This window comes from Heterodontus francisci, chromosome 42 (assembly GCF_036365525.1).
Source record: "Heterodontus francisci isolate sHetFra1 chromosome 42, sHetFra1.hap1, whole genome shotgun sequence".
NCBI classification, from domain to species: domain Eukaryota; kingdom Metazoa; phylum Chordata; class Chondrichthyes; order Heterodontiformes; family Heterodontidae; genus Heterodontus; species Heterodontus francisci.
The window spans coordinates 7,580,327-7,606,126 of NC_090412.1; the positions used below are offsets into that span (position 1 = coordinate 7,580,327).

Below are 25,800 nucleotides of genomic sequence, written 5' to 3' on the forward strand. Positions count from 1 at the left end.
AGTGTGGCATGTGATAACTGAAGGCTTTGTAACTGATGGCAGAAAGATAGGGGCAGGGAGGGTGTGTAACAGAACAAGAAGTAGTTCAGACTAAGTGTCAAACTGGAACTTCTCGGATCAGGTAAGGTCATTAGTACTGGTTGCATTTACCAAATTAGCTGTTAAGAGATCTGCATAGATTCTTATTGTAGATAAAGTGATGAAGCATTACTACACAATCCTTTGAGGGAAACCCTTCAAGTATTTATCCAATTCACTTTTCTAAGTTATTACTGAATCTGTTTCAAATTACCCTCTCAGGCAGCGCGTTCCAGATCATAACTTGCTGCGTAAAAGGGAAAAAATACCTAGTTTCAGATGCTTTTGCTAATTACCTTAAATCTGTATTCTCTGGTTACCAACACTTCTGCCATGAGAAACAGTTTCTCCTTATTTACTCTATCAAAGCCCTTCATAATTTTGAACACCTCTATTAAAAATCCCCTTATCCTTCTCTGCTAGGAGAACAACTCCAGCTTCTCTAGTCTCTCCCCATAACTGAATAATAGGGATCGTGCATGCCCCATTCAGAGGATCACAGACCTGAACCTCTCTAATGTTCTGCCCAGCACATTGAAGCTTGTGTACTCTGCTATCCTCACGTTCTATACAACCAGAAAAATTACTGAAAATGGTTGAGCAGCTTTGTGGTGTCGCAGACATCTTATAGAAATATAATCCGTAAACTGCAGAATGATATATAAAAATTTTACTGATCTTCAAATGTGCTGGGTGGTGCCTTCACCCGTTAGACCCAATATGTTATTGGATACCCCTGTCAACTCCTGATTGTGGGTGTATGCATCATTTAGAAATTGAGAACAGTGTTTATTCTGAATTTCAGTGCAGTATTGAGGTAGTGGTGCATTGCTGGAGGAGCTATCATTTACAGGCGATGGTAAATTCAAACTACTTGTTCAGATGAATCCAAATCTGCCTGCAACCAAAATCACCAGAAACAAACTGACCGGTCATTCATCTCATTGCTATTTATGGAATCATGCAGCACTCAAACTGACCACTACATTTACTTACGTAACAGTGGCTACACTTCAAAAGCAAGTTGTCATTTGTAAAGGGCTGTGGGGCGTTCGGAGAGTGAGATAATGACTCTGTTCCTCATTACATCATTTGTCAAGTTCTGATATTTGCATTTATTTACAATTACAAAAATAGTTTCTGCAAGATTTTATGGAAAATTTTAAGATATAAAAAGATGCATTATCTCACAGATTCTAGTCCTAAACAATAGTTTGCTTTCAAAGTATTTCAGTTTATGGTGAATCTCAGCTAGCTTTAAAGGCTACTTGACTTCAGTGACAGAACATTAGTCATCATGAAACTGTAGATTTCACAGCAGCGATAAAGTATTAAAAACTGGACGTCAATGCGGTCATGTTGCAATGGTGCCACAGCAGGCTTCATTTGTCCTGGTTATCTGGTAGTCGTATCCCCATGCTCTGCAGTATGTTAGAGGCAGGCCCAGCTAGGCCAGCTTGCGAGCTGTACGACTCCAATAGGTTCTCCACTAGATTCAAGTCCACATCCACAGGCAGAATCTTCAAATCCTCTTCAGACTTGGTCTCCGATTCACCCCCTGCTTCTTCAGTTACATCAGGTCTGTCTGAGCCAACCTATGAGGTGATCAAACAGAAAACAGCATTTAGTGGCTCGGGGCAAATACAGTACATCACCACACAGGCCTGAGAAAACACGTGCTTTGAATCTAATGATGTATTTATACTGAGGCTTGTAGCTACACTATCAGTTACAGCTGGGCAGTGTCTTATTTCTACTGCCTGATTCCAATTTGAGTCCAGAAGAGAACTCTGCGTGTCTGTGCTGATAGGGATTATGACTGCACTCTCTCATTTAGATAAATTCTGAGTAAACTTAGTAAGTGTCCAGGATGACCAAGGGATCATTTAAGCATTTTTAACATCTGGAGTTATATTCGACGCAATGTTAAACCCAAAAGGGATTGAGACTAGCTCCTCAGGAGAGGGGGCGAGAGGTCTCCAACCTTACCTCTCTGGAGTCAGGTTAGCATCACACACCAGAATTCGATCGCAAATTTAGCATCAGCAAGCAGTTGGTGGCCTTCTTGGAAGAGATAAACTTAAGCTGGAGAGGTGAAGGGAAAACTATGCAGTGAGCAGGAGTGAAGGCTCAATTAGAAAAAGCTTGGGAGTGAGCTGGGATAAGGAAGAGTTGAGAGACAGTAGATGAGCTCTATTTTGGATATACCATTAGTTCCTTGCATTTAGTGTCATCTAAGGTAAGATTGCAGCATGCAAAATCAGAGGTCATGACTATTTGTGGAGAAGAGGAATTTGGAGTTGTTCCTACGCTTTAGAATGGGGAGTTGGTTATGAAAGTGTGGAAGGAGGATGTAGAAGTCAAGGTGGTCAAGCCAAGTGTATTCATCCTTAGGACCTGAAAACTTAAGGCTGTTGCGTTTGGAAACTCCCAGAGATGAAAAGACATGTCACTTCTTGTGAACAATAATGGACAAGCCCAGCATTCCGGTCTCCCGCAAATTCACTTAAGCTTGTAAACAGACACTATGTAGCACTATCTGTAAACCTACATACTTAAACATATATTTTAGTAGCACTCCTCACGCAAGGCAAGATATTTTGCAGTACTTTAGTCGGGAATGTGGACAAATGAGTAGAAGGGAAAAAGAAAGAGCGAGATTTAGGGATGCAGGCTGGAAGCAAGGTTGATGAGTAACTCAGATGATTTGAAAGCTGTGAGGGAGGTGACAAGTCAGTAGGCTTTGGGGGAAGATGAAGGCAGACAGCAGGGTACGAATGACGGAGCAGTAACATGGGGATCAATGGGCACCAGCAGCGTAGGGGACAAACAGAATTACAAAACTCTGATTGTCCTGTGCAAGGTATGTTTCAATTTACTATTTGAGACCAAAAAAAGGGGTCAGAATTGCTTTCGAGCTCAACTGATGCCTGGGCCACCATTGGGCAGGGCTGATAAGGCTCTTAAAAATGATGGTGAGCAAGATGGTACCAACCGAGTGTCTGTGGCATGCTGTGAGAACCTTGTGCTCTTGTTGCAGGAATCCAAATATGAATGGATTGTCTTTTTAACAGCTAACATACCTCGCTGGTGATTTTACTAAAGCTTTTGCCAATATGGGTGCCTGCCAGCTCCTGGTCCATCAGCTCCATGTAGTCTCGGATATTCTCAAGAGTCTCTGCTGCTGACATGTCTTCTCCTGGTTTATCCTCTTTCATGTCAGACTCTGCATTGCTGTCCAATAAATCATAATCCTCTTCCTCTTCAATATCATCCGAATCAAGCTCATCTGATTGCACTCCTGTAATCAAGACCAGAGAACGGTCAATCGCCTGAGGTGGGAGAAAAAGACGACATAAAAAGCAGCACTAGCAAGTCCATCAGTATGTGGAAAGATAGGTTAACATTTCAGTTCTGATGATGGGTCTGTACCTGAAATGTTAACCTGTCTTTTCTCATTACAGATGATTTTTGACATCCACTTCAATGGGCAGATGGGACCTCACAAGTCTAGAATGATGGATGACACTTCCCGTACTGCACAGAGCATCAGCCTGGATTCCTACCTAGGATCCTTTCCAAAGCACTGGTGAAGGAGTTCACATCAAATTGGACTTGGCTGGTAGCTGAAGATCTGACAGGAAGATTGAGGAAAAAACAAAAAGGGGCATCTTTATCACAAACAGGATATCAAGCAGCAAGATCTTTACAATGCACTGTCAATGGAGTCCATTTATAATAATGTTTTAATAACCATTTTCAAAGGACATTACAACAAACTTAATGAATTACTCAGTAAGATCGGAGGCAGCTTTTCTCTCATTGGCCCCCTAACATTTTAGTACATACTACTCGATTCCCTGTGGCTTTACATATTGGGAAATGAGATCAAGTGTGATCTTCACGTGAAGTGGGATTGGAAGGCAGAGATAATTAGATCAGATCACGTAGATGTGTTAAAGTCACATGATCTGTTATCTTTTATATAATACTTTTTGATTTCTAGGTAAATTGAACAGAAATTTGGGGAGAAGTAGAATTGATTGCAACATACGGGTTTCTCCGCAGTACAGTCTCAAGTGCGGGGAGATACAAACAGGTGCTACAGTGCCACCACAGCTGAGAGGTGTAATTACAGCATGAAATTCACATAGGCAGTTCCATTATAAGTGGACACTGGAATTTATAATGGGAAGAGTTGATATAGGAGTGTGACAAAGGAAATGTGCACAAATGTAAGGTTTTAAATATATTTTTGATATCTAGCAACTATAAAATGAAAGAACTATCTTTGCTATTGTGTCAATTTTAGTTAATAGCTCCAATTACAGAGTAGAGCAAACCAATTTGATACAGGAAGTAGATCAAATCGCAGGGACATCTGTACCAACTAATTACAGGAAAGAAACAAAGCATAAAACTTGCCCACATTCCACTTTTAAAATGTGGAATGTAAGTGGGTCTATTTTCAATACAATCTGCAAAGCATTACATCAAGCAGACCTCTGCAAGGACAGTGTAGTGGCATTCGAGTGACTGAGTGAATGATAATGCAGTCATATGGTTAGGACAAGACAAGAAGGCGCAGTGGTTAGCACCGCAGCCTCACAGCTCCAGTGACCCGGGTTCAATTCTGGGTACTGCCTGTGTGGAGTTTGCAAGTTCTCCCTGTGTCTGCGTGGGTTTTCACCGGGTGCTCCGGTTTCCTCCCACAGCCAAAAGACTTGCAGGTTGGTAGGTAAATTGGCCATTATAAATAAATTGCCCCTAGTATAGGTAGGTGGTAGGGAAATATAGGGACAGGTGGGGATGTGGTAGGAATATGGGATTAGTGTAGGATTAGTATAGATGGGTGGTTGATGGTCGGCACAGACTCGGTGGGCCGAAGGGCCTGTTTCAGTGCTGTATCTCTAAACTAAACTAAATAATTTTTATATAAACTGAAAATACTCATTATAAATTTTATAAGCACCAAATAATAATATATACTAATTGGAAGCTTTCAAATCAAATTGCAAGAATAGACTCCGTTACCAAAAATGTGACTGTAACATTGAAAGAAACAAACAATGCCTTTCTTGCAATTGCATTTAAATGGTCAGTCAATAGTCATTCTCCACCCACCTTCAGAGACCGACTGGAGCAGAGAGACTGGCTGCAGTTTGGGATCGATCTGGGGTGGGGAGAGGGTTTGGGTGCCCAGCTGCAGCATTTGAGATCAGATAGAATGGGAAACAGACACTTAGGATCGGGCCAGGGGAAAGTGGAACCCCAGTTGGTGGACTTACAGTAAGTCTCAGTGGGAGGGAAGGAATGGAGTCACAATTGGAGGACCTGGGATTCACATGGAAGGGATGAAAGAATGGGAGCTTGATTGCTTGGGAAGGGCCTCAGAGGGAGGGAGTGCAGTTGGAAAACTCAAGGCATGGGAGGGAACAAACAAAGGTGCTACATTGAGAGGGTGTTAGGGAGAGAAGTTTGGAAGTCAACAGGGTAAGCTGAATGCACAAATTGCTGGAACAGGGATTAGCTTGGTTGGGGTTGGGAAAAGGGAACCGTCATGGCAATTAAATATTGATCCAATTTTCCCAAATGGTCTGATTTGTCGGCGCTGTTATGTGGTTAATCTGGGCCAATACTGGAAACTCGATTGGCTCATGGGTGTTTAATAGCCAGTACAGATCCATCAAAATTCCAACATCCATCCATGTTACATCATTAAACACCCCCACAGACAAATGCTACAGGCTCACGTTAATCTATTGCAAGATTTTAAAATTAAGTATGGTTAATACTCATGTTCCATACCGTGGTATCTCTGCACCTTCATGTGAGGACACCTTTGAGACAAAAGCCTTCATACACTTGGTGATGTCACGCAGATCATAATCCTGTTCCTCCTCCTGTCTGGCAGAATTTAACAATTTCCTTCCAGAGGCCTCCTCCAGCATCTTATCCAGCTCCTCTGGTGAAATATCCAACCAGCTGTCATCTAGCAGGCAACAAAATCAAAAAAGAGGTGAGATGGCAGACACGGGTGAACCATCTGACCAGAAGGTGGTTACATGGGATATTTGTGCAAATCATCTGATTGATAATGGGAAGGGTTAAAAGTGTTGCAAAGCAACATCTTACCCCAAAACAGGAGGTGTTCCACACAAGGATTTCCACCTCAACCTTTAATGAGAGGAGGGAGGACTGAGCAGGCCAAGATTGGATGTGTGCGTGAACACAAGTGTCCCTGGCTACAGAAGTCATGTCAAGCCACCGGTGAGACAACCATGAAACAAGTTACCAGACCGCATCCCTTTAATTAAAGAGCTCCACTGCAGTGAGATTTTCATTTCATTCCCATACATATTTCCTTACCAGATCTGACCACAAACCAGCTACAATATGAATACAGATGAGAAAAGGCCATTTATCCCATCCAGAAATACCAAGTTATCCCTCATCATAAATCTCCACCTTTTTAAATAATTCCAAGGTTTCTGCCTCCACTAAAATATCCCAAGTCCATACCACATGTTGATCAATCTGAGAGGAACTTCCTGACAACAGTCTGAAATTTGCCTTTTGCTAGTTTGAACCCAAGACTCCTGTCCTATTGGTAGTGTAATTTGAAGTAATGTTTTAGATTTACCTTTTTTGCTGATTACTAGCTTGTACACCTCTGTAAAGCCTCCTTTTAGCTGCCATTTTTCAGGTTCCTCTAATCTTTTCTCATAAATCAGTCCTAAGGATTAGTCTCATGGCCCATCAGTGCACTGCCTCTGAGCTTTGAATGTCTACCTTGTGTCTCAAGTACTGAAGTTGTGGTTTGACCGCAGCCCTGTACAATTTCTTTGACTTACATTGCATAATCAGTCTGTGCTCTATAATATGAACTTCTCAAACATTGTTACTCAAATGTACTCACCATCCTCTGGAGGGAGGCTGTCCTCTTCTTTCTGTAGTTCTTCCACACTGTAGGACAGAGTTTGTAAAAGCTGCAGGACCTGCTCCCCTGGGCTTAAGGTAGATGAACTGAGGAGACCAGAAAGAGCGAGTGTGACTTTAAAAAAAAGAGTAAAGCTAATTATTTATGAGCAATTATGAAGTTTGATGGGATACCAGTGAAAATGCATAAAAAAAGAGACATGTTCTTTTACTTGGGATTATGTCCCAAAAGTTCACATAAAAACATAATGTAACAATATTATGTACTTTCAGTATGCTGGGCAATTACGATTTAAATGAATACTCCATCCAGTCACAAATAAAATGTAAAAATGTTTGTATCTGCAATTCATGGTTACAATATATTAGTGCAGCAGTTTTTAAACTTTTCTGTGTGGGGGGCACTTGCCAATATTGACAAACTCCCAGGCACCCCTGCAATGCTGGCGTGCTCCCAGGGATTCTCTGTCCTAACTTCTGAAAGACAGTGTCCGTTACCCAGAGAGAAGTAGTGATGCTGTTGCAGAAAATATTTATTTTTTATTAACATACGACAACAGTAATAATGTGTTAGCAAAACCTTAGTGTCTGCAAACCCCCAACCCCTCTGCTTGAATACAGTCAAAAAGTACACCTAATAGAGAATGTGTTTTGGTTTATAATCCATAATTGACTAGGTGAAGATACTGTGTTATATCAGGATACTCACTATCTTAAATTATAGAACACATACTTAGCTTTTGTTCTAAACCTAAACCCAAATTCACAGCCCGACATTGATATATGATGGCCTATGAAGGTAGGGCTGAGACATTAGGAAAGTAGGGGCATACAATGGCCCAACGCTCGAGGTGTTAGTTCGTGTTGGGATACAATGCACATCTAACATGATCCAGTACTAAAATTCTAGCCTTCAAGTTTCCCTATGGCCTTCCAGCCTTCTCACTCCAATCTGCTCCATCCCTACATCCATTCTCCCTCCAATTTTGGTCGACTGTGTATCCATCTCCTCCTGTCAACACCCAGAAAACTTTGCTCAAAATTACCAGTTTGATTATGCTTTAGGTTACCTCCCGCAAAATCTATCTCCCACTTCCAGCTCAGTATTCCCGTCATCCCCTTGTAAAGTACCTCAAGTTGTTTTTATTACATGAAAGGTGCTACACAAATGTTGCTGTACACTTCAGGCTTTTCTGTAGTAAACAAAACTGAGTGAGTTTTGTCAGCAAACATACAAAGCACAGATACCTAGAGAACAAAACAGGTCAGAATTGTGCATCAATTTTAATCTTTTCAGTCATCAGCTTGGCCCAGAGTTGCGGATGCTTTAAACAAGCATCTTTCCAGTTGTCTTAATTGCTAATTAATCACAGACGAGTTTGCTTGAACTATAGCCCAAGTCAACAATTTTGAGCCACATGTGCAGTGTCAGCACTGTCAGTAAAACACTGGCAGTGTAACGAGGTGGCAATACTGCCATGGTGGGTAGCTGCACACCATCAAAATGGGGGAGGCTTCCAGAGGTGGCTCTGCCTGTAATTCCAATAACAAGTCTGAAATTTTTTGTCTGCTGTCAGAAGGAAACAGTTCGAGTGGTCCTACTGTCCCTGCGTACAGAAAAGTTGTTATTCAAATGTCTGGCTTCATTCCAACTGCTGGGGAAGGTGCTATCACCAGGTAGCAAATCACAAACAGTGATAGTAAAACAAGTGTGTGTGCAAATACAGTTGCTTAGAAACTACAATCTAAATGGATGAGAAGCAGTTAATATAAGCAATGAATCTTATTTCTGAATGTGCAAAGTACCGGTTTTGTGTTTATTCAATACACCAGAACCACATTTACACAGGACGTGTTCCCTGGTCTGCAGTGTTGAGCGAGGTAGTTTAAGTTCATTTTTGTAAACCTAAGCACGCAGAACACATATCTTGTACTGTACCTTTTGGGTCTGGCAACAGAACGTTGGAAGTAAACCTCGGCCATTTGGAGCAATTCTCTGTATCGCGCAGAACCCTCCAGCTCTTCCTGTCAGACACAAACACACAACTTGCTAGCATCAAGCTGCTATGTGTAATAAAACCAGCTTTTTCAATGCTAATGTACTGCCCGTCATGTAGGAGGGTTCAATTTATTTATCCTCCTGCTGCCTTTCCGATTCCATGCTGTTCTCCAGCCAGGACGGTGGGACCTCTGGCCATTCTGCTCCTTTTTGACTTGCACTGCATATTCTGTCGGACATTTTTCCAATGTCCTCTGCGAAGAGCAGTTAAAGACAACAGTTTGATCACCAGACAAACTTATTTAAATTAATTTTAGCACCATGTTTAAATTTGGGACTCACTAACCAGAGTTGCAACGGGCAGCTTTCAAAAGGTGCCCCTAACAGTGATAACCCACTATTTCAGGTTAGACATCAAAGCCTTTGGCAGTTGTCAGACTGAGGCAGCTGAAGTGCACCGGCCCAATTTTATGATTATTCTTGCGACTGGGGAGAAAGTCACCATCGTCAGCTAGACAGCATTAAAATTTGGAGCAAATTCTCACCAGCACATACACACGGTGCAAAGCTAAATCGGGTGTTGTTGAAGTCACAGTGCAATATATATCTGAATAGGCACCCAGTACAGAGCAGCTTCCTAAAGTGCTGCTTTAATATGCTTGGCTGCTAAAGCTTCTAATAGACATCAATAATGTACTCCATTGACCAATTATTCATCCCACAATCCCCTAAGCTACATAGGGTTAGGCTAATTATCATTCCCTTTCTGCTCTTCAGGGCTCCCAGTTCTTGAATGGTCTTTTATCAGTGTGCATATGCTCTCCTGCATAGGTTAAAACTGAAAAAAAAGACAACACTTCTCAGCCTATCTGCATTTCTGAAACTGCATATTTAACACAATGAAGCAATGAAGTATTTACTTCAGAGCTCTCAGATGCCACAGGAGTCTCAGAGTGGTATCTACAAAATACAAGACGTTAAAAAGTTGCCATTGGGGATTTGACATTGACCTATGTGCCGATGCCCACTGCAGCCCACTAGAATCACAGAATAGTTACAGCACAAAAGGAGGCCATTTGGCCCATCACATCCATGCTGGCTCTCTGCTAGTTTCACACCCATTGCTTATTTTCATCTGCATTAATGGTGTCTTTTATTATCATCGGGGCCAGATATGCACTGGAGGACATGAAGTTGGCTACTGATGCGGGAAAGACCTGCTACTGCTAGCTGTGACTTGTTTGCTCAGAAGTCTCATCCAGTTGTGTTTACTGCCCAAGTTGTCTCAGTAGAAAAATCTTGAAGGGTACAAATGAGCTTTAATCGCACTTTAGAATTCTAGCATTATTAACAGCCTATCGCTGAGTGAAAACATTCTATGACACTGTTCCTAAGGAATGACGGAGACAATGGAGATGTGAACATCACAGCTCCAAGTTTCTGTAGGTTCAGAGGATTTCACATTCAGAACCAACTTATGGAGGGAATACGTAGGAGCAGAAGGAGGCGATTCAGTCCCTCAGACCTGCTCTGTTATTCAATTAGATCATGGATGATCGGTACCTCAGCTCCACGTAACCACTTTTGCCCCATACACCTTCATACCTGTGCCCAACAAAAAACTATCATATTGATTAGAGAATACCGGCTGGTGTCACTGGGTGACAACAGGAATAAAGGTTAAGTACAGAATCTGCAGCTTGGATAGGTCAGTTCAATATTTTGTCATTTACAAATCTCTGCGTGGCTTTGACCCACCTGAACTCTGTAACCTCCTCCAGCTTTACATGCAAGTCGCTGCTCTCCTCTGAATCTGGCATCCCTCAACAGCGCAGATGGTGCCAAAGCCTTTGGTCAACTCAGCCTTGCTCCTTGCAACACTCTCTCCCTCCCTTAGCTACTTTTCTTGCTGCCTTTGAAAGCTTCTTCAAAACCTACCTTTTCAACCATGCTTTCAGTCATCTCTAACTCTCCCACTACTGCTCGCCTTTTATTTCTCCTCTGAGAAGTGTCTTGGGACATTTTCCATGTATTATAAATGCAAGTTGTTGTTAATGTATACCCAGAACTGTAGGAGGCCAAATTTATATTTCATCACTGAAAACAATGTAACATAAAGGTTCTACGACACAACTCTCATCACTAAATGACACTTGAACATTCAAATAATGCAATGCTGCATCTGCTAGTAAGAATCAAAAAGGTTCCAAAACTTTTTTAAGCAATACCAAGATAGCGAAAGATGCAATTCTTATTTTACACTACTTGTACAGCTGAATGACAAAACAGGGTTTTATTCAGTTTTACAAGATTTATGTAGAACTTATGCAGCATTGTTAATGTAGAAAAAAGTCCCCAGCTGCTTCACAGAGGTTTAATGAGGAAACAAAGGGCAAGCTGAAGGAGAGGATATTAAGATGGTGACCAAAAGCTTGGTCAAAGAGGTGGATTTTTCAGGAAGGTTTTTAAGAGAGAGGGGGAAGGCTTCAGGGAGGGAAATCCAGAGTGAACGGCTGAGTTGATCTCATAAATCCTTAAGAACTTGTGAAATTGATATTAAAACTCTCCTGAAAAACATTCACTGCAGCTTAATCCAAGGAGCTCAACTGCAACACTCCAACAGTGCCATTACTGAAGATACACAAGACAGTGAATGTAAACAGCTTCAGTCCTTACCCTGAAATAGTTGTTCTTTTTTAGACTCTTTATGAATCCTTCCCAGAGGGGGTCACTGGAGCTACTGCTTACAGTTTTGGAACTAGGCAACGGTTGTGAACATTTGGCGCACAAGATCTCAAAGCCATGGGCCTAGAAAATGAAAGGGAAAAAATGGGTGTCATATAAACGTGAAAGTGGGTTTAGCAGAATTTATAGTTAGGTATTCAAAAACCTTGTGGCAGTCTATAAACAAACCATTTTAAAAAGACAGCTGGCCACCAAAAGCTCCAGATGTGGTCAGGTAAAACATAATACGTGAGTTGGGCAGGAGGAGATTTTAGAATTCTACCTGTATTAGATCTCAATTGTCTTTATTGCCAGCTCACAGACGTCCAGTAATTCAAGAGTGGAAGTAGTTGGAGAGCTAATTAACCAAACAGCAGAGGCAGCTGAACAGATCATTAAAAATTAAAATAACATTAGCAATTGCACATTTAAATTCCAGTCTTTTTTAAATTTAGGGATTGCAGATACTAACAGAAGGCTTGTGAATCTGTTATTTAGGTTTCTTTCAATCCAAAGCCCATATAAATTGTACCTTTTAATGTGAAGCACAAATATTGTTAAAAGGAGGTGGCCAAATAATAGTTAATGGGAGACTTAAGAATACAGAATGGGTTTGATGAATTAGATAAAGCATAAATGAGGAATAAAGATTCATTTTTTTGAGTGATAGTCAAAAATGTACTTTGAAACTTATTGATTAACTCATGGATGTTTTTCACATGGAATTTATAGCAAAACAGGAAACCATTCAGACTTGTACTGGTGCCAGTTCTTAAACTGGAGTTCTCTTCTCGTCCCATTTTCCTGTATCTTTTTATATTCTTTCTTTTCAAACACTAATCTAATTCCATCCACCTAGCAGCACCACAATGTTACTTAAATAATTCCAGGGTTTTTGCCTCCACTATTTTCGTCTGTTCCAGGTGCTGATCACTCTGTATGAAGAAGCATTTCCTGATACTAGTCCAAAATTTGCCTTTTACTTGTTTGAACCCATATCCTATTGTCCTGTTCTTGAAATTATCATTAATTTAATATTCCAGACTGATCCCTTTATACATTTAATTATCTTAATTAACCATGAAGATTACCCCTCAGATGCATCCTTTCCAGACTTAAAAGGTCGTGTTTCTCCAGGTTTGCCTCACAAATTCACTGCACCACCTCCAGTGTTTGAATGTTTTCCTTGATAACAACTGGATACAGTTCTCAAGGTCTGTTCGGACCACTTTCCTCCTGCACCCCTTCCCCGTCCCAGAATCTTTCAAACAACAGCCACACTGCTCACCACAGCAAGCCAGTCCAACTGTAACAGTTTTTAAATAGCGGTAGGACTCGCAAGGAATCCTAAAACACTCATATCCCACATTACCTACCAGTTTCATGCCCAGTGCATGTGCTTTGAAATGCTGGTCGGATTGTGCTGGCAGTGTATAACCACTCCGTCTATCTGGCATGAACCACTGCTGTTGTAATTGGGCATACAGACATTTTGTAAAGGTCACCTAAAATGAAATAGAAGGGGATGTTTAACACCCGACTCTCCTTTGGGTAATACTTTCAGAAGTATGCATTTATCATGCTTACGGGCAGTGCTTGTTAATTGAATAATTGCTTCCAATGCCAAACATGCATATGAAATTTAAGATATAATTTACAATCCTACATTACAAGTGACTGCTTCTAAAGTACGTCATTGGCTGTAAAGTGCTGTGGGGCATCTAGTGGCTAAGAAATGTGCTACATAAATGCATGTATTTTTTCTTTAACTCATCATACTGTATACATCCATAACTCAGATCTGATAGTGCAATTTCTACGCCATACAGTGAAGATCCTTACCAGAGTCATTACACGAGTCTCGGGGAGAAAGAGCTTAAAGGGGCGGCAAGCACGTAGGTCAATAGGATCGCGTAGATAGAAGGCCTGGACGGCAGGTGCCAACAGGTCAGGACGATGTTTCAGCACGGCAGCAATACCTGCTGGAACATAGCAGTAAGCTTGATGTTGGTCACAATGAATCTTTTTTGGGTAACTGTGGAAGACAAAGAAGTACCACTTAAGACAGAAGAAAGGAGGGTTGAAAGTCAGCAGTTCCAGCCTTCTTAAAAAAGATTCAACTGTGTTATAGTGACTAACTTGTCCAGCAACACAAATCAATACTATAACTAACTGAGCAGAATAAGCAATTGTTGATGTGCTTTTCAGAGCACTCTGACACTTTGATGATTAATCAGTTGATCAGTGGCTTCTTTCAGCATCTCCTCCTAATATTCCCCCTTTCTTGCTGCAATCATTCAGTCTCAAACTCTGAATTGTATGGCGCCCAGCATTACGTACCACCCAACAGTTTCAAGTGCCAATAGCACTTGGCTGCATTTCATTTGAGTGCCAGTTTAGGTCTGAATGAATGCCAACAAAAATAAGCAACAGTGAGCAACTGGTATTGGCAGCACTGACATCAAGAAAGGCAAACCAGCTGATCACGCAAATGTCTGAAGTGCAGGTGAGTTCTGAGTAGCCCCTCTCAGCTATTTGACAGCACTGCTTAACAGCATTATCAGAAGGTTGCAATAGGGGGAAAAACAATGGGGATTCCTCCACAAAACTGATCAGTATCACTAGTTACAAAAATCCAGTTAAGTGCAAGGGTCTTTACAGCCCTGTACATTCCTGTGTCCCCATAATTACAGTGTAATTATCAGAAAGTTTCCCACTCTCGTTACTCCCTATACCATTACTAATTGCTAACCTGTATCTGGATTTACTGTTTCTGCTTGGAACTTAATCTAAATCGGACTCACAGCACACTCAAATGAACACAAGACTAATAACTAGCAACATGAATGCACCAAATCTTATCAGTTATGTTAGCTGCAGAACTCATGGTCCGTGATCTCTCCTACAAATTCAAGCGATCCGAAACTAATGATAAGCTTTAGAAAAAAAAAGGATCAAAGGTCTAGGAGGTAATCACAGATTGCATAAGCAAGAACTCTTGTGGAGCTGCATTTTGTAATGCTAGAGATTCCAAATCACCAACAGAGCCAGCACACAAGACTAAAATAACCTTCATGCAGAGGATACTTGAAGTTCTCCAGCAGGCTAGTTTGTGGCTGCCTCTGCAAATGCGAGATTTTGCCTTTGAAAAATAGAATTTCCACAACTGGTTGTGTTCGTTCTCCTGAAGCTTTTGACGAGAGAGAGAAGAATGCATTGGTTATATGCATTTTCACTGTTCTAAGGCTTAATAAAGATTCAGAATCAATTCCAGTTACCTTTGAATGCGTCTGCTTAGTGCTTTGCGAATGGGTTCTGCTGCCAGGCACTTTTCAGAATGAGTGGTGAGTAGGTTGAGGGCTTGAGAGATGGTGGGATTGCTAGCTGGTAACCAAGACAGCTCCCCTGGGTTCTGAGGGATTGGGATGATGTGCAACTCTCCACGATAGAAAAATACCTATTGAGCAACAGAAATAATAAAAGCTACATTTCCTACAAAATGCAACATAGTCAGGAACAATAATTTACCGATAGAGCTAAAAGCTTAGTATCTGGCACTTTGCCACGGGGCAGGAAAGAAGTAGAGAAACAATTACAGGAAGACATACATCTTTTTGGCCCGTTAGCAATGCCACTAGTGCCTTTGGTCAATTTATTAGGTAACACTCGGTGTTACTGGGCATGTTTAAAACAAGAGGTACCCTCCATCATCTCGAGCAATGCCTTAGGACACCCGTTATTTTCTTGAAAATATTAATCCAGTATAAAAAAAAGTCAATAACTAACTGGTCTTTGCAGTTTTCTGGTCTTTATGAAAGTTTCTATCTCTATTAAGGCCTAAAGTGGCAAAAACACCATTATAAAACATAATTATCATTCATCGCATTGCTGTTTATAGAATCTTGATATGCACAAATGGCTGCAAAGTTTCCCTATATAAGTCACTGCACAAGGTGCAATAGAAATTGAAGACTGGGGAGAGATGAGACGAGGAGAAATGCAGTCCCAATAGCAGAGCCATTCTTGTGCTACTGTCATACTGATGTTTTAAAAGTTACTGAGTAACATCTTCAACTCGTTCTCTGATGAATTACACCACCACCACCACCTCCCGCCCCACCCCACTCGATATGTCTTCAGTTCATCCAGGGTAGCTATACTATATCCAGGAAAATGATTCCCCCCATGTGTTCCCCATATCCTGTTAACAGTTCACAAATATAACTGGTCTAAAAATATGTGGTGCCGTTATGTAGCATTAAATGCGCCTTTTTTTTAACCTGGTAGTTGAGAGTGGTGGACAGACAACAGCAGAATTTAATACATTTACTTTTTGAAATACCTTTGAATTAAATGAGAATATTTCATTTTCTATAATGCATCTGAAACATGGCAAACAGATATACGCTCCCTCTTCGCAAACTGACTTATGTTTATTACCAAAAGCCACATGTGTTCAAAACAAACACAGCACTTTTCACCCAAGGGGCAGGATTGCAACAGTTGCTTTATTGCATTCAGGCCACTTCAGCCCTATTTTAGGCTTTAATTCTGATTGAAAACAAGATTCTGCAAAAAAAAAATTGAATGCTGTCAGATGCAAAAAAGAGAAGCAGAGAGGCTAGATGCTCTCCAGACAGTTGCTATTAGCTCAAAAGGCAATGGGAGTGCTATTGTTGGTTGCTGGGCTTGAGGGATGTGGGGAAAATTGTCAAGAGAGCCCATTTTTGATTTCTATCCAGTACAGACAGGATTGGGCTCAGGAACAGCTAACAGCATGCACAAATACAAAGAATGGCTACTTCAATAAGGGACTAGATGACCTAACATGATTCATCGCCTTCATCGGTGAGAAAATTGTTGAGGAAAAAAGTGCAGGCTTCCTTACCCGGTTTGCACTAGTGTCAGGGTTCAACCATTTGGGCAAGTAATCAGCAGCCTCAATCAACAAGAAGTCTCCATCATTATCTTCAATGCTAAATGCAAAAACAAAGATTCAAAATCAGCTTGAAATACAGGAGAAAGCTGAATAAATCACATTGTCTCTTCCTCCGGAGCTACTCTGAACATACTAGCTTTTTACAATTTCTTTTTGCAGCAGTTAATCCTAAGGGATTCCATACCTTGCCACCAAGTCTGGGAACTCCTTGGTGACCTGCTGAATAAGGTACACGATCAACCATTCGTCATCCACATTATCACCAAAGTTTGTGATACCACCGATGTGGGCAGGAACGTCCCCTAAAAAGAAAAATTTGCATTATCTTCTAAACACATTAAGCATGGTACTCTAATTAGCTCAGAATACTAGTCTTCTGGACCAAAATCAAAATTGAGCGATGGATCAACGTCCTGTACATAAGATACAGCAAGAAAGAAGAATGTACAGATGAGAAAATATCATTCCTCTCAGCGTCACACAGGACTGGCTCAGCTTCTGGGTTTCTCTTCTTTTTCCTACCACAGACTTTGCGTCCCTCTAAATGAAGTAGAATTTTCTGCCATTCTCGCCTCTACTGAAGCCAATGAACCTTGCTAGGAGGATATAATATCATTGGTAGTAGCAGCAACTCTCCAGTTCCACCACATTTGAACTCTCTTCACTTGCAAACTCGGATGGAAAAGCCTAAAGGGATGTTTGACTGTGGGTCCATCACAACTAAATCCGATTCTGCCCCGTCCATAAACCACATCTCAACATTTCTAACAGTGATAGATGGAAAAAAACTGGACGCAAACTTTTCTACATCATTGGTTAATGTTACCCTGCCTGAAACCAACCACCTCCCAACTTGCAATTTATATAGCATGTTTAATGCAAACTAAAACATCCCAAGGCACTTTACAGAATAGAGTAAGAAGAATGGTCTTGTAAACTGGGGGACAGAATTTAGGAGAGGTGACTTGGACAAAAAGGTAAGTTTTAAGAAGACTTTTAAAGAAGGAGCGAGAAGCAATGACATTTAAGGAGGGAGTTCAAGGGTACAACAGCAAGGCAGCTGACAGCTCGGCCAAAGATAGGAAAGTGAGGGGAATGCACAGGAGACTAGAATCATAAGAAAAAAGGAGGCATCTACCCATCTACTGGTTCAGGAGCCCTCACTGCAAATTCAGCAATAACAATTTACAAGTGACTGTAGAGGAAAACTCTACCGAAGGTGTTGACTCTCAACTGGGATATAGTTCAACTAGCAACAGCAGCCCTCCAGTATCTTAGATAAGTGTCCATTCTTCACACGCACGTCCAAGCAGCAAGATACCACAGAAAGAGTCAGAGCTGCATTTTTGCCTGCCTTTATAACTTAAAGTAGGGATCATTGGATAGCAATTAGTGTGTAATACCTAAGGCAGCAGGATGGAAAATAGTTGTGGCAGCGTTCCCAGTCCTGATTGTTACTTCTATTGCATAACTTTCCTACTAACTTCAAAAAAGACCAGTTCCTAGAAAAACAGAAAAAAATGGCATGAGCATGACCAATTTGGAAATTTATTTTTATGAAACCAGCCATGTTTTCTCAAGTTCTGTTCACTGTCCTTTGCTTTTGTGTCTTATGCTTCAGCCCACTCTATGCCAGTCCTCGTTCTTTCTAAATGCTGATGGATCTGCAGTGTATCTCTTCACCTACACCTCTAGTTTCCCCTCACTGCCTCAAACTTTCCCATCCCTTAATCATGGCCCTTCTCTTCCCCTTTTGAATCATTCCAAGGCATTCATAGAGGTGACAAACAAGTTGCTGGTTTTGGTCCAAATAAGAGCATATATATATACATTGAGAATGGGGAAGAAACTATTAAATATACAAAGTTATCTCCTATGGCATTGAACACGGGGAGTCAAGGCCAATGAAATCCTCAGGGTTGGAGGCAGAGAGATAATTGGATCAGTGCCTGCAGATGTAATTCAGTCCCCCATAAAGTCATAAGTTGCTTCTTGCCGTTTGGTCTGCCCGAAACTTGCTGGTCTTCCAGCGCAAAGAGTTGTCCACGACCGAATGTTGCAGACTGGCACATTTCAAGGTCTAGGACTACGTGCTGAGGGACGCACTAAAGCTTGGGGCAGCCGCAGCAAAGGCTCAATGGGGAAAGACCACAGTGTAAGGTTCCCCCACCAAGCTGAACTGAGGGGCTGGATCCATGGGAAACCCCTCAAACTGTATCAGGAAAATTTTGTCTCATGTAAAATGTAAAAATGTATCTGGCAGGACAAATGTGAAATGGAAGGGTTGTGAGGCAACTCATGATTGTAATGAAGGAAACTGATCACTTATGCACTGTTTGTATTTGTTGACTTGGTGCGGTTTGAAACTGGTAATATAATTTTTACAGATTTTTATGAATAAAGTATATTTTGGAAATAAAAAAAGTTTAAGTGGCCATTGTACATCCTCTTTATAATAGAAACTGCCCATGTCATTTTTTTCACACAATAATAACATTCTCCTGTTTGTGGTGACACCAAGGCCACTGAAGGAGGGTGTGATACATCTGGCAGAGGCAGTTTTCTATGTGAATGTGAGCATAGATATTTTATCATGGAAAGTGGTGATAATAAGAGCACAAAGACCTAAACTTTTATTCAATAACTGAATGGATATGTTTAAACACGGAGTCGCAGCCTGGCTGCTCTGTGGTCGGGAGGTGTGCGGGTAGCAGGGGTCCCGGCCCCCCGCAGGGACGGTGCACTCACCCCGGGCCGGTGTGTACTGCAGCCTGAAGGCCTCATTGTGCCATATGTAGCCGGCACAGAGCAGCGCCAGGCGGCCGACGATCCTCTCCAGCTGCCACTCCAACGCTGCCCTGCAAGCCCCGGGATCGGACTGCGAAGCCCCGCCGCCGAGGTAAAGCCGGTAACCGACCGTGTCCTGCGGCCACTCGCCGCGCCGCTCCTCCTCCAGCAAACCCTCCATTGCCGGTCCGTCACTTAATATCTTCCCCGTCAGTCCGTCACTTAATATCTTCCCCGTCGGTCCGTCACTTAATATCTTCCCCATCGGTCCGTCACTTAAAATCTTCCCCGTCGGTCCGTCCGTTATTATCTTCCCCAGCAAAGTGGTTAACTCTTACATGCCCTCTGAAATGTCCTAACAAGCCACTCAGTTGTACCTCACCGCTACAAAGTCAATAAAAAGGAATGAAACCAGACGGACCACCCGGCATCGACCTAGGCACCGGAAACGACAACGGCAAACCCAGCCCTGTCGACCCTACAAAGTCCTCCTTACTAACATCTGGGGGCTTGTGCCAAAGGTTGGGAGAGCTGTCCCACAGACTAGTCAAGCAACAGTCTGACGTAGTCATACTCACGGAATCATACCTTACAGACAATGTCCCAGACTCTGCCATCACCATCCCCGGGTATGTCCTGTCCCACTGGCAGGACAGACCCAGCAGAGGTGGTGGCACAGTGGTATACAGTAGGGAGGGAGTTGCCCTGGGAGTCCTCAACATCAACTGTGGACGCCATAAAGTCGCATGACGTCAGGTCAAACATGGGCAAGCAAACCTCCTACTGATACCACCTACCGCCCTTTCTCGGCTGATGACTGAGTACTCCTCCAAGTTGAACAGCACTTGGAGGAAGCACTGAGAGTGGCCAGGGCACAAAATGTACTCTGGGCGGGGGACTTCAATGTCCATCACCAAGAGTGGCTCGGTAGTACCATTACTGACCGAGCTGGCCGAGTCCTAAAGGACATAGCTGCGAGACTGGGTCTGCCGCAGGTGGTGAGGGAACCTACAAGAGGGGAAAACATACTTGACCCCATCCTCACCAAACTACCTGCCGCAGATGCATCTGTCCATGACAGTATTGATAGGGGTGACCACCACACAGTCGTTGTGGAGACGAAGTCCCGCCTTCACACTGAGGATACCCTCCTTCGTGTTGTATGGCACTACCACCGTGCTAAATAGGATAGATTTTGAACAGATCTAGCAATGCAAATCTGGGCATCTATGAGGCACTGTAGGCCATCAGCAGGAGCAGAATTCTATTCAACCACAATCTGTAACCTCGTGGCCCGGCATATCACCCACTCTACCATTTCCATCAAGCCAGGAGGCCAACCCTGGTTTAATGAAGAGTGCAGGAGATCATGCCAGGAGCAGCACCAGGCATAGCTCAAAATGAGGTCAACCTGGTGAAGCTACAACACAGGATTATCTGAGTGCCTAACTGCGTAAGCAGCATGCGATAGACAGGGCTAAGTGATCCCATAACCAATGGATCAGATCTAAGCTCTGCAGTCCTGCTACATCCAACCGTGAATGATGGTGGACAATTAAACAACTAACTGGAGGAGGTGGCTCCACAAATATCCCCATCCTCAATGATGGGGGAGCCCAGCACGTCAGTGTGAAAGATAAGGCTGAAGCATCTGCAACAATCTTCAGCCAGAAATGCCGAGTTGATGATTCATCTCGGCCTCCTCCTGAAGTCCCCAGCATCACAGATGCCAGACTTCTGCCAATTCAATTCACTCCGTGTGATATCAAGAAACGACTGAAGGCACTGGATACTGCAAAGGCTATGGGCCCTGACAATATTCCGGCAATAGTACTGAAGACCTGTGTTCCAGAACTTGCCGCGCCCCTAGCCAAGCTGTTCCAGTACAGCTGCAACACTGGCATCGAGCCTGCAATGTGGAAAATTGCCCAGGTATGTCCTGTACACAAAAAGCAGGACAAGTCCAACCCAGCCAATTACTGCCCCATCAACCTACTCTCAATCATCAGTAAAGTGATGGACGGTGTCTTCAACAGTGCCATCAAGCAGCACTTGCTTAGCAATAACCTGCTCAGTGACTCTCAGTTTGGGTTCTGCCAGGGCCACTCAGCTCCTGACCTCATTACAGCCTTGGTTCAAACATGGACAAAAGAGCTGAACTCAAGAGGTGAGGTGAGAGTGACTGCCCTTGACATCAAAGCAGCATTTGACCGGGTATGGCATCAAGGAGCTATAGCAAAACTGAGGTCAATGGGAATCGGGGGGAACCCTCCGCTGGTTGGAGTCATCCCTAGCACAAAGGAAGATGGTTGTGGTTGCTGGAGGTCAATCATCTGAGCTCCAGGACATCACTGCAGGAGTTCCTCAGGGTAGTGTCTTAGGCCCAACCATCTTCAGCTGCTTCATCAATCACCTTCCTTTAATCATAACGTCAGAAGCGGGGATGTTCGTTGATGATTGTACAATGTTCAGCACCATTCGTGACTCCTCAGATACTGAAGCAATCCTTGTAGAAATTCAGCAAGACCTGGACAATATCCATCCAGGCTTGGGCTGATAAGTGGCAAGTAACATTTGCGCCACAGAAGTGCCAGGCAATGACCATCTGCAACAAGAGAAAATCTAACCATCTCTCCATGCCACTGAGTGTCATTACCATTGCTGAATTCCCCACTATCAACATCCTAGAGGCTACCATTGATCAGAAACTGAACTGGAGTAGCCATATAAATACCGTGGCTACAAGAGCAGGTCAGAGGCTAGGAATCCTGTGGCGAATAACTCACCTCCTGACTCCCCAAAGCCTGTCCACCATCTACAAGGCACAAGTCAGGAGTGTGATGGAATACTCTCCACTTGCCTGGATGGGTGCAGCTCCAATAACACTCAAGAAGCTCAACACCATCCAGGACAAAGCAGCCCCCTTGATTGGCACCCCATCCACAAACATTCACTCCCTCCACCACCGACGCACAGTGGCAGCAGTGTGTACCATCTACAAGATGCACTGCAGCAATGCACCAAGGCTCCTTCGACAGCACCTTCCAAACCCGCGACCTCTACCAACTAGAAGGACAAGGGCAACAAATGCATGGGAACACCACCACCTGCAAGTTCCCCTCCTAGTCACACACCATCATGACTTGGAACTATATCGCCGTTCCTTCACTGTTGCTGGGTCAAAATCCTGGACCTCCCTTCCTAACAGCACTGTGGGTGTACCTACCCCACATGGACTGCAGCAGTTGAAGAAGGCAGCTCACCACCACCTTCTCAAGGGCAATTAGGGATGGGCAATAAATGCTGGCCTGGCCAGCGACGCCCACATCCCATGAATTAATTTTTTAAAAAGCCCATCGCTCAGAATGGCAGAATTGCTACAGCTTGGACGGTGGCCATTCGGCCCGTCGTGTTTGTGCTGGCTCTCTGAAAGAGCAGTTTACCTAACGCCATTCCTCTGCTTTCTCCCCATAGCCCTGCACATTCTTCCTTTTGAGATAACAACCCAATTCCTCTTAAATGCCTGGATTGAACTCGCCTCCACCACACTTTCAGGCAGAGTATTCCAGATCCTAACCACTCGCTGCCTGAAAAAGGTTTTCCTCATGTTACCATTGTTTCTTTTGCCAATTATCTTAAATCCCTGCCCTGTTGTTCTCGATCCTTCCACCAGTGGGAACAGTTTTTCCTTATGCACCCTGTCCAGACCCCTCATGATTTTGAACATCTCTATCAAATCTCCTCTCAACCTTCTCCTCTAAGGAAAAGAGTCCCAACTTCTCCAATTTATCTACGTAACTGAATTTACTCATCCCTGGGACCATTCTCGTGAATCTTTTCTGCATTCTCTCTAATGCCTTCACACCTTTCCTAAAGTGTGGTGCCCAGAACTGGACACAATACTCCAGATGAGGCCTAACTAGTGTTCTATACAAGGTAACATAAATTCCTTGCTTTTGTACTCTATGCCCCTATTAATGAAGCCCAGGATACTGTATGTTTTATTAACCATGCTGTCAACCCGTCCTGTCACCTTCAGTGATTTCTCCACAGATACACCCAGGTCCCTTTGCTCCTGCACCCCCTTTAGAATTTAGCTCAATGACAACCCCCGATGCACAAACCACAGCAATCACATGGTGCATGTCCACGATGTCATCCAGCTCCGTGCTGTAATCCAGATCAATGACGTCACCCAGGTCCATGGTGACATCATATCAGTGACATCAAAGTTACAAATTTCGAATCGGGGCGCGTGATGGAGCCAACTGTCAGATGAATATTCATTAAATCACAAATTATGATTAAAATGTATCTGTATGTGAGTCAGATTTAAATTTTATCCCAGTACTATATACTTTAAATATTTATTTTATTGTTGTCTGCCTGTGAAAGTTTTACAATTTTGAAGGTGCTAGAGAAATGCAAATATTGTTGTTGTTGTGCTTCACCAATATCGAAAACTGACTGGAAAATATACAGAAAACATGCAGTTAAAAGTTTAAAGAGCAATGTCTACTGGTAAATGATCTTGCTTACTATTGTACCAGGTGTGAAATGTACAATGCTTGAATTTCATTGAGAAAGTTATAGACCAGGACACCATCAGGGTTGGAAATGGTAGAAGAGCGGATGAGATATTGAATCACACCATCAAGTCTACAACACAGAAACAGGCCATTTGGCCCAACTGGCCAATACTGGTGTTTACGCTCCATATGAGCCTCCTCCCACCCTACATCATCTCACCCTATCAGCATAACTTATTCCTTTCCCCCTCATGTGCTTATCCAGCCTCCCCCTCAATACATCTCTGCTATTCGCCACAGCTACAACTTGTGGTAGTGAGTGTTAATTGTATATTAATTGTACTTAATTGTATGCTGGTTGTGGGCATTAACTGGGGATTCACTTGTGCCCCTATAAATAGGAACAGACTGAAACTGTGGTTGTTGGGTGAGGAGGTGCATGTTTTGTAATGTGTATCTCAAAAATAAATGCATATAAAAGTGTGTAAAGATTGGCTCCAGTTCTATCCTTCACTGCCTGGCTTTCTAGAATACAACAGCAAGTTCCATGTTCTCTGGATAAAGAAGTTTCTGCCAAATTACCAATTGGATTTATTCGTAAATTTCCTATATTCATGGCCCCTAGTTTTGGCCCCCCCCTACAAGTGGAAACATATTCTCTGTGTCTGTCTTATCAAACCCTTTCATAATTTTAAAGACCTCTATCTCTTGTGGAGAACAGAAGCCTAGCCTGTTCAGCCTTTTCTGGTTAATTTATCCTCTCCATTCTGGTATCATCCTTGTAAATCCAGAAGCAGTATTTGGTAATACTGAACTTGCTTTATAGACTGTAGGAAGAATGAAATGCTGAGCATTTTAGGGAGTTCCACAATTCTGCGTTCCTGGAAAAGAGTGGGTTGAATGAGCTGACATTTCAAGACTGTGAGGATGAAGGGAGGGGAAGGAGTACAGGATGGCATGTTGGGAGTTTAGACAGAACAAGAGGAAAGTTCAAGAAATCAATGACCCAGAAGGAAAAAGATTCATGGCCTTATTTCCAAGGGCCATTAGGGATGGGCAATAAATGCTATCCTAGCTAGTGACGTCCACATCCCATGAACGAATAAGAAAAACGTAGAGAAAGGAAGGGTCAGCTGGGGAAAAGGCTGGAGGCTAGGAATGGGAGAGCTATTGTCTATCAGAAAACAGACCTTTTTTGATATTTTGTCCAGACGCTCAAATGAAGGTTTTCCCAAATCATGTATGAGATAAATTCATTTGAGGGAAAGCCATTTGATCCACTTAGCTAGCCAGAAGTCCCCTTCACTTTGCTCATTATGGCACTCAATTCTTTCTTAAACTAATTTGCACCACTACTCTACCCGATTGTCCATGCATTGTGTGGAAAGAAACGTCCTGACATCTGTTCTAAACTTGCCTTTTCCTTGTTTGAGTCTCTGTCCCCTTGTCCTAATCTCAGTTTATTAATGTTCCAGATCTACTTTTCTCATACCGATTACTATCTTATGCTTCAACAAAGACATTTCTCTGTGAGTTCCAATGAAAGGTCATCGACCTGAAAAGTTAACTGATTCTATCTCCACAGATGCTGCCAGACCTGCTGAGTATTTCCAGCATTTTCTGTTTAGATTTCATTTCACAGACACCTTATTTTAGGGTTGTGTTTACCTAGATATCAACAGTGACCACTTCAAAAGTAACTTATTGGGTGTGAAGTTTTTTGGGACATCCAGAGGTATTGATGCAGGGGTGGGACAATAAACAATTGCTGGAGATTCTCTGGCTGCGATCAGATAGATAAAAGT

At 42.7% G+C, this 25,800-nt stretch overlaps 1 protein-coding gene across 1 annotated transcript; it reads right to left on the reverse strand.

The window, feature by feature from the left end:
• Nucleotides 1-1,009: 1,009 nt before the first annotated feature.
• ecd (ecdysoneless homolog (Drosophila)) lies at nucleotides 1,010-19,668 on the reverse strand. Its single transcript, XM_068020473.1, has 13 exons — nucleotides 19,428-19,668; nucleotides 16,864-16,981; nucleotides 16,629-16,716; nucleotides 15,019-15,197; nucleotides 13,583-13,775; nucleotides 13,117-13,245; nucleotides 11,693-11,824; nucleotides 8,957-9,042; nucleotides 6,998-7,104; nucleotides 5,887-6,070; nucleotides 3,645-3,712; nucleotides 3,162-3,379; nucleotides 1,010-1,673 (listed from the first exon to the last, which is right to left on the reverse strand). Exons 1-13 carry the CDS (start codon nucleotides 19,645-19,647, stop codon nucleotides 1,461-1,463), a joined length of 1,935 nt encoding a protein of 644 aa, XP_067876574.1. The 5' UTR covers nucleotides 19,648-19,668; the 3' UTR covers nucleotides 1,010-1,460.
• Nucleotides 19,669-25,800: the final 6,132 nt, after the last annotated feature.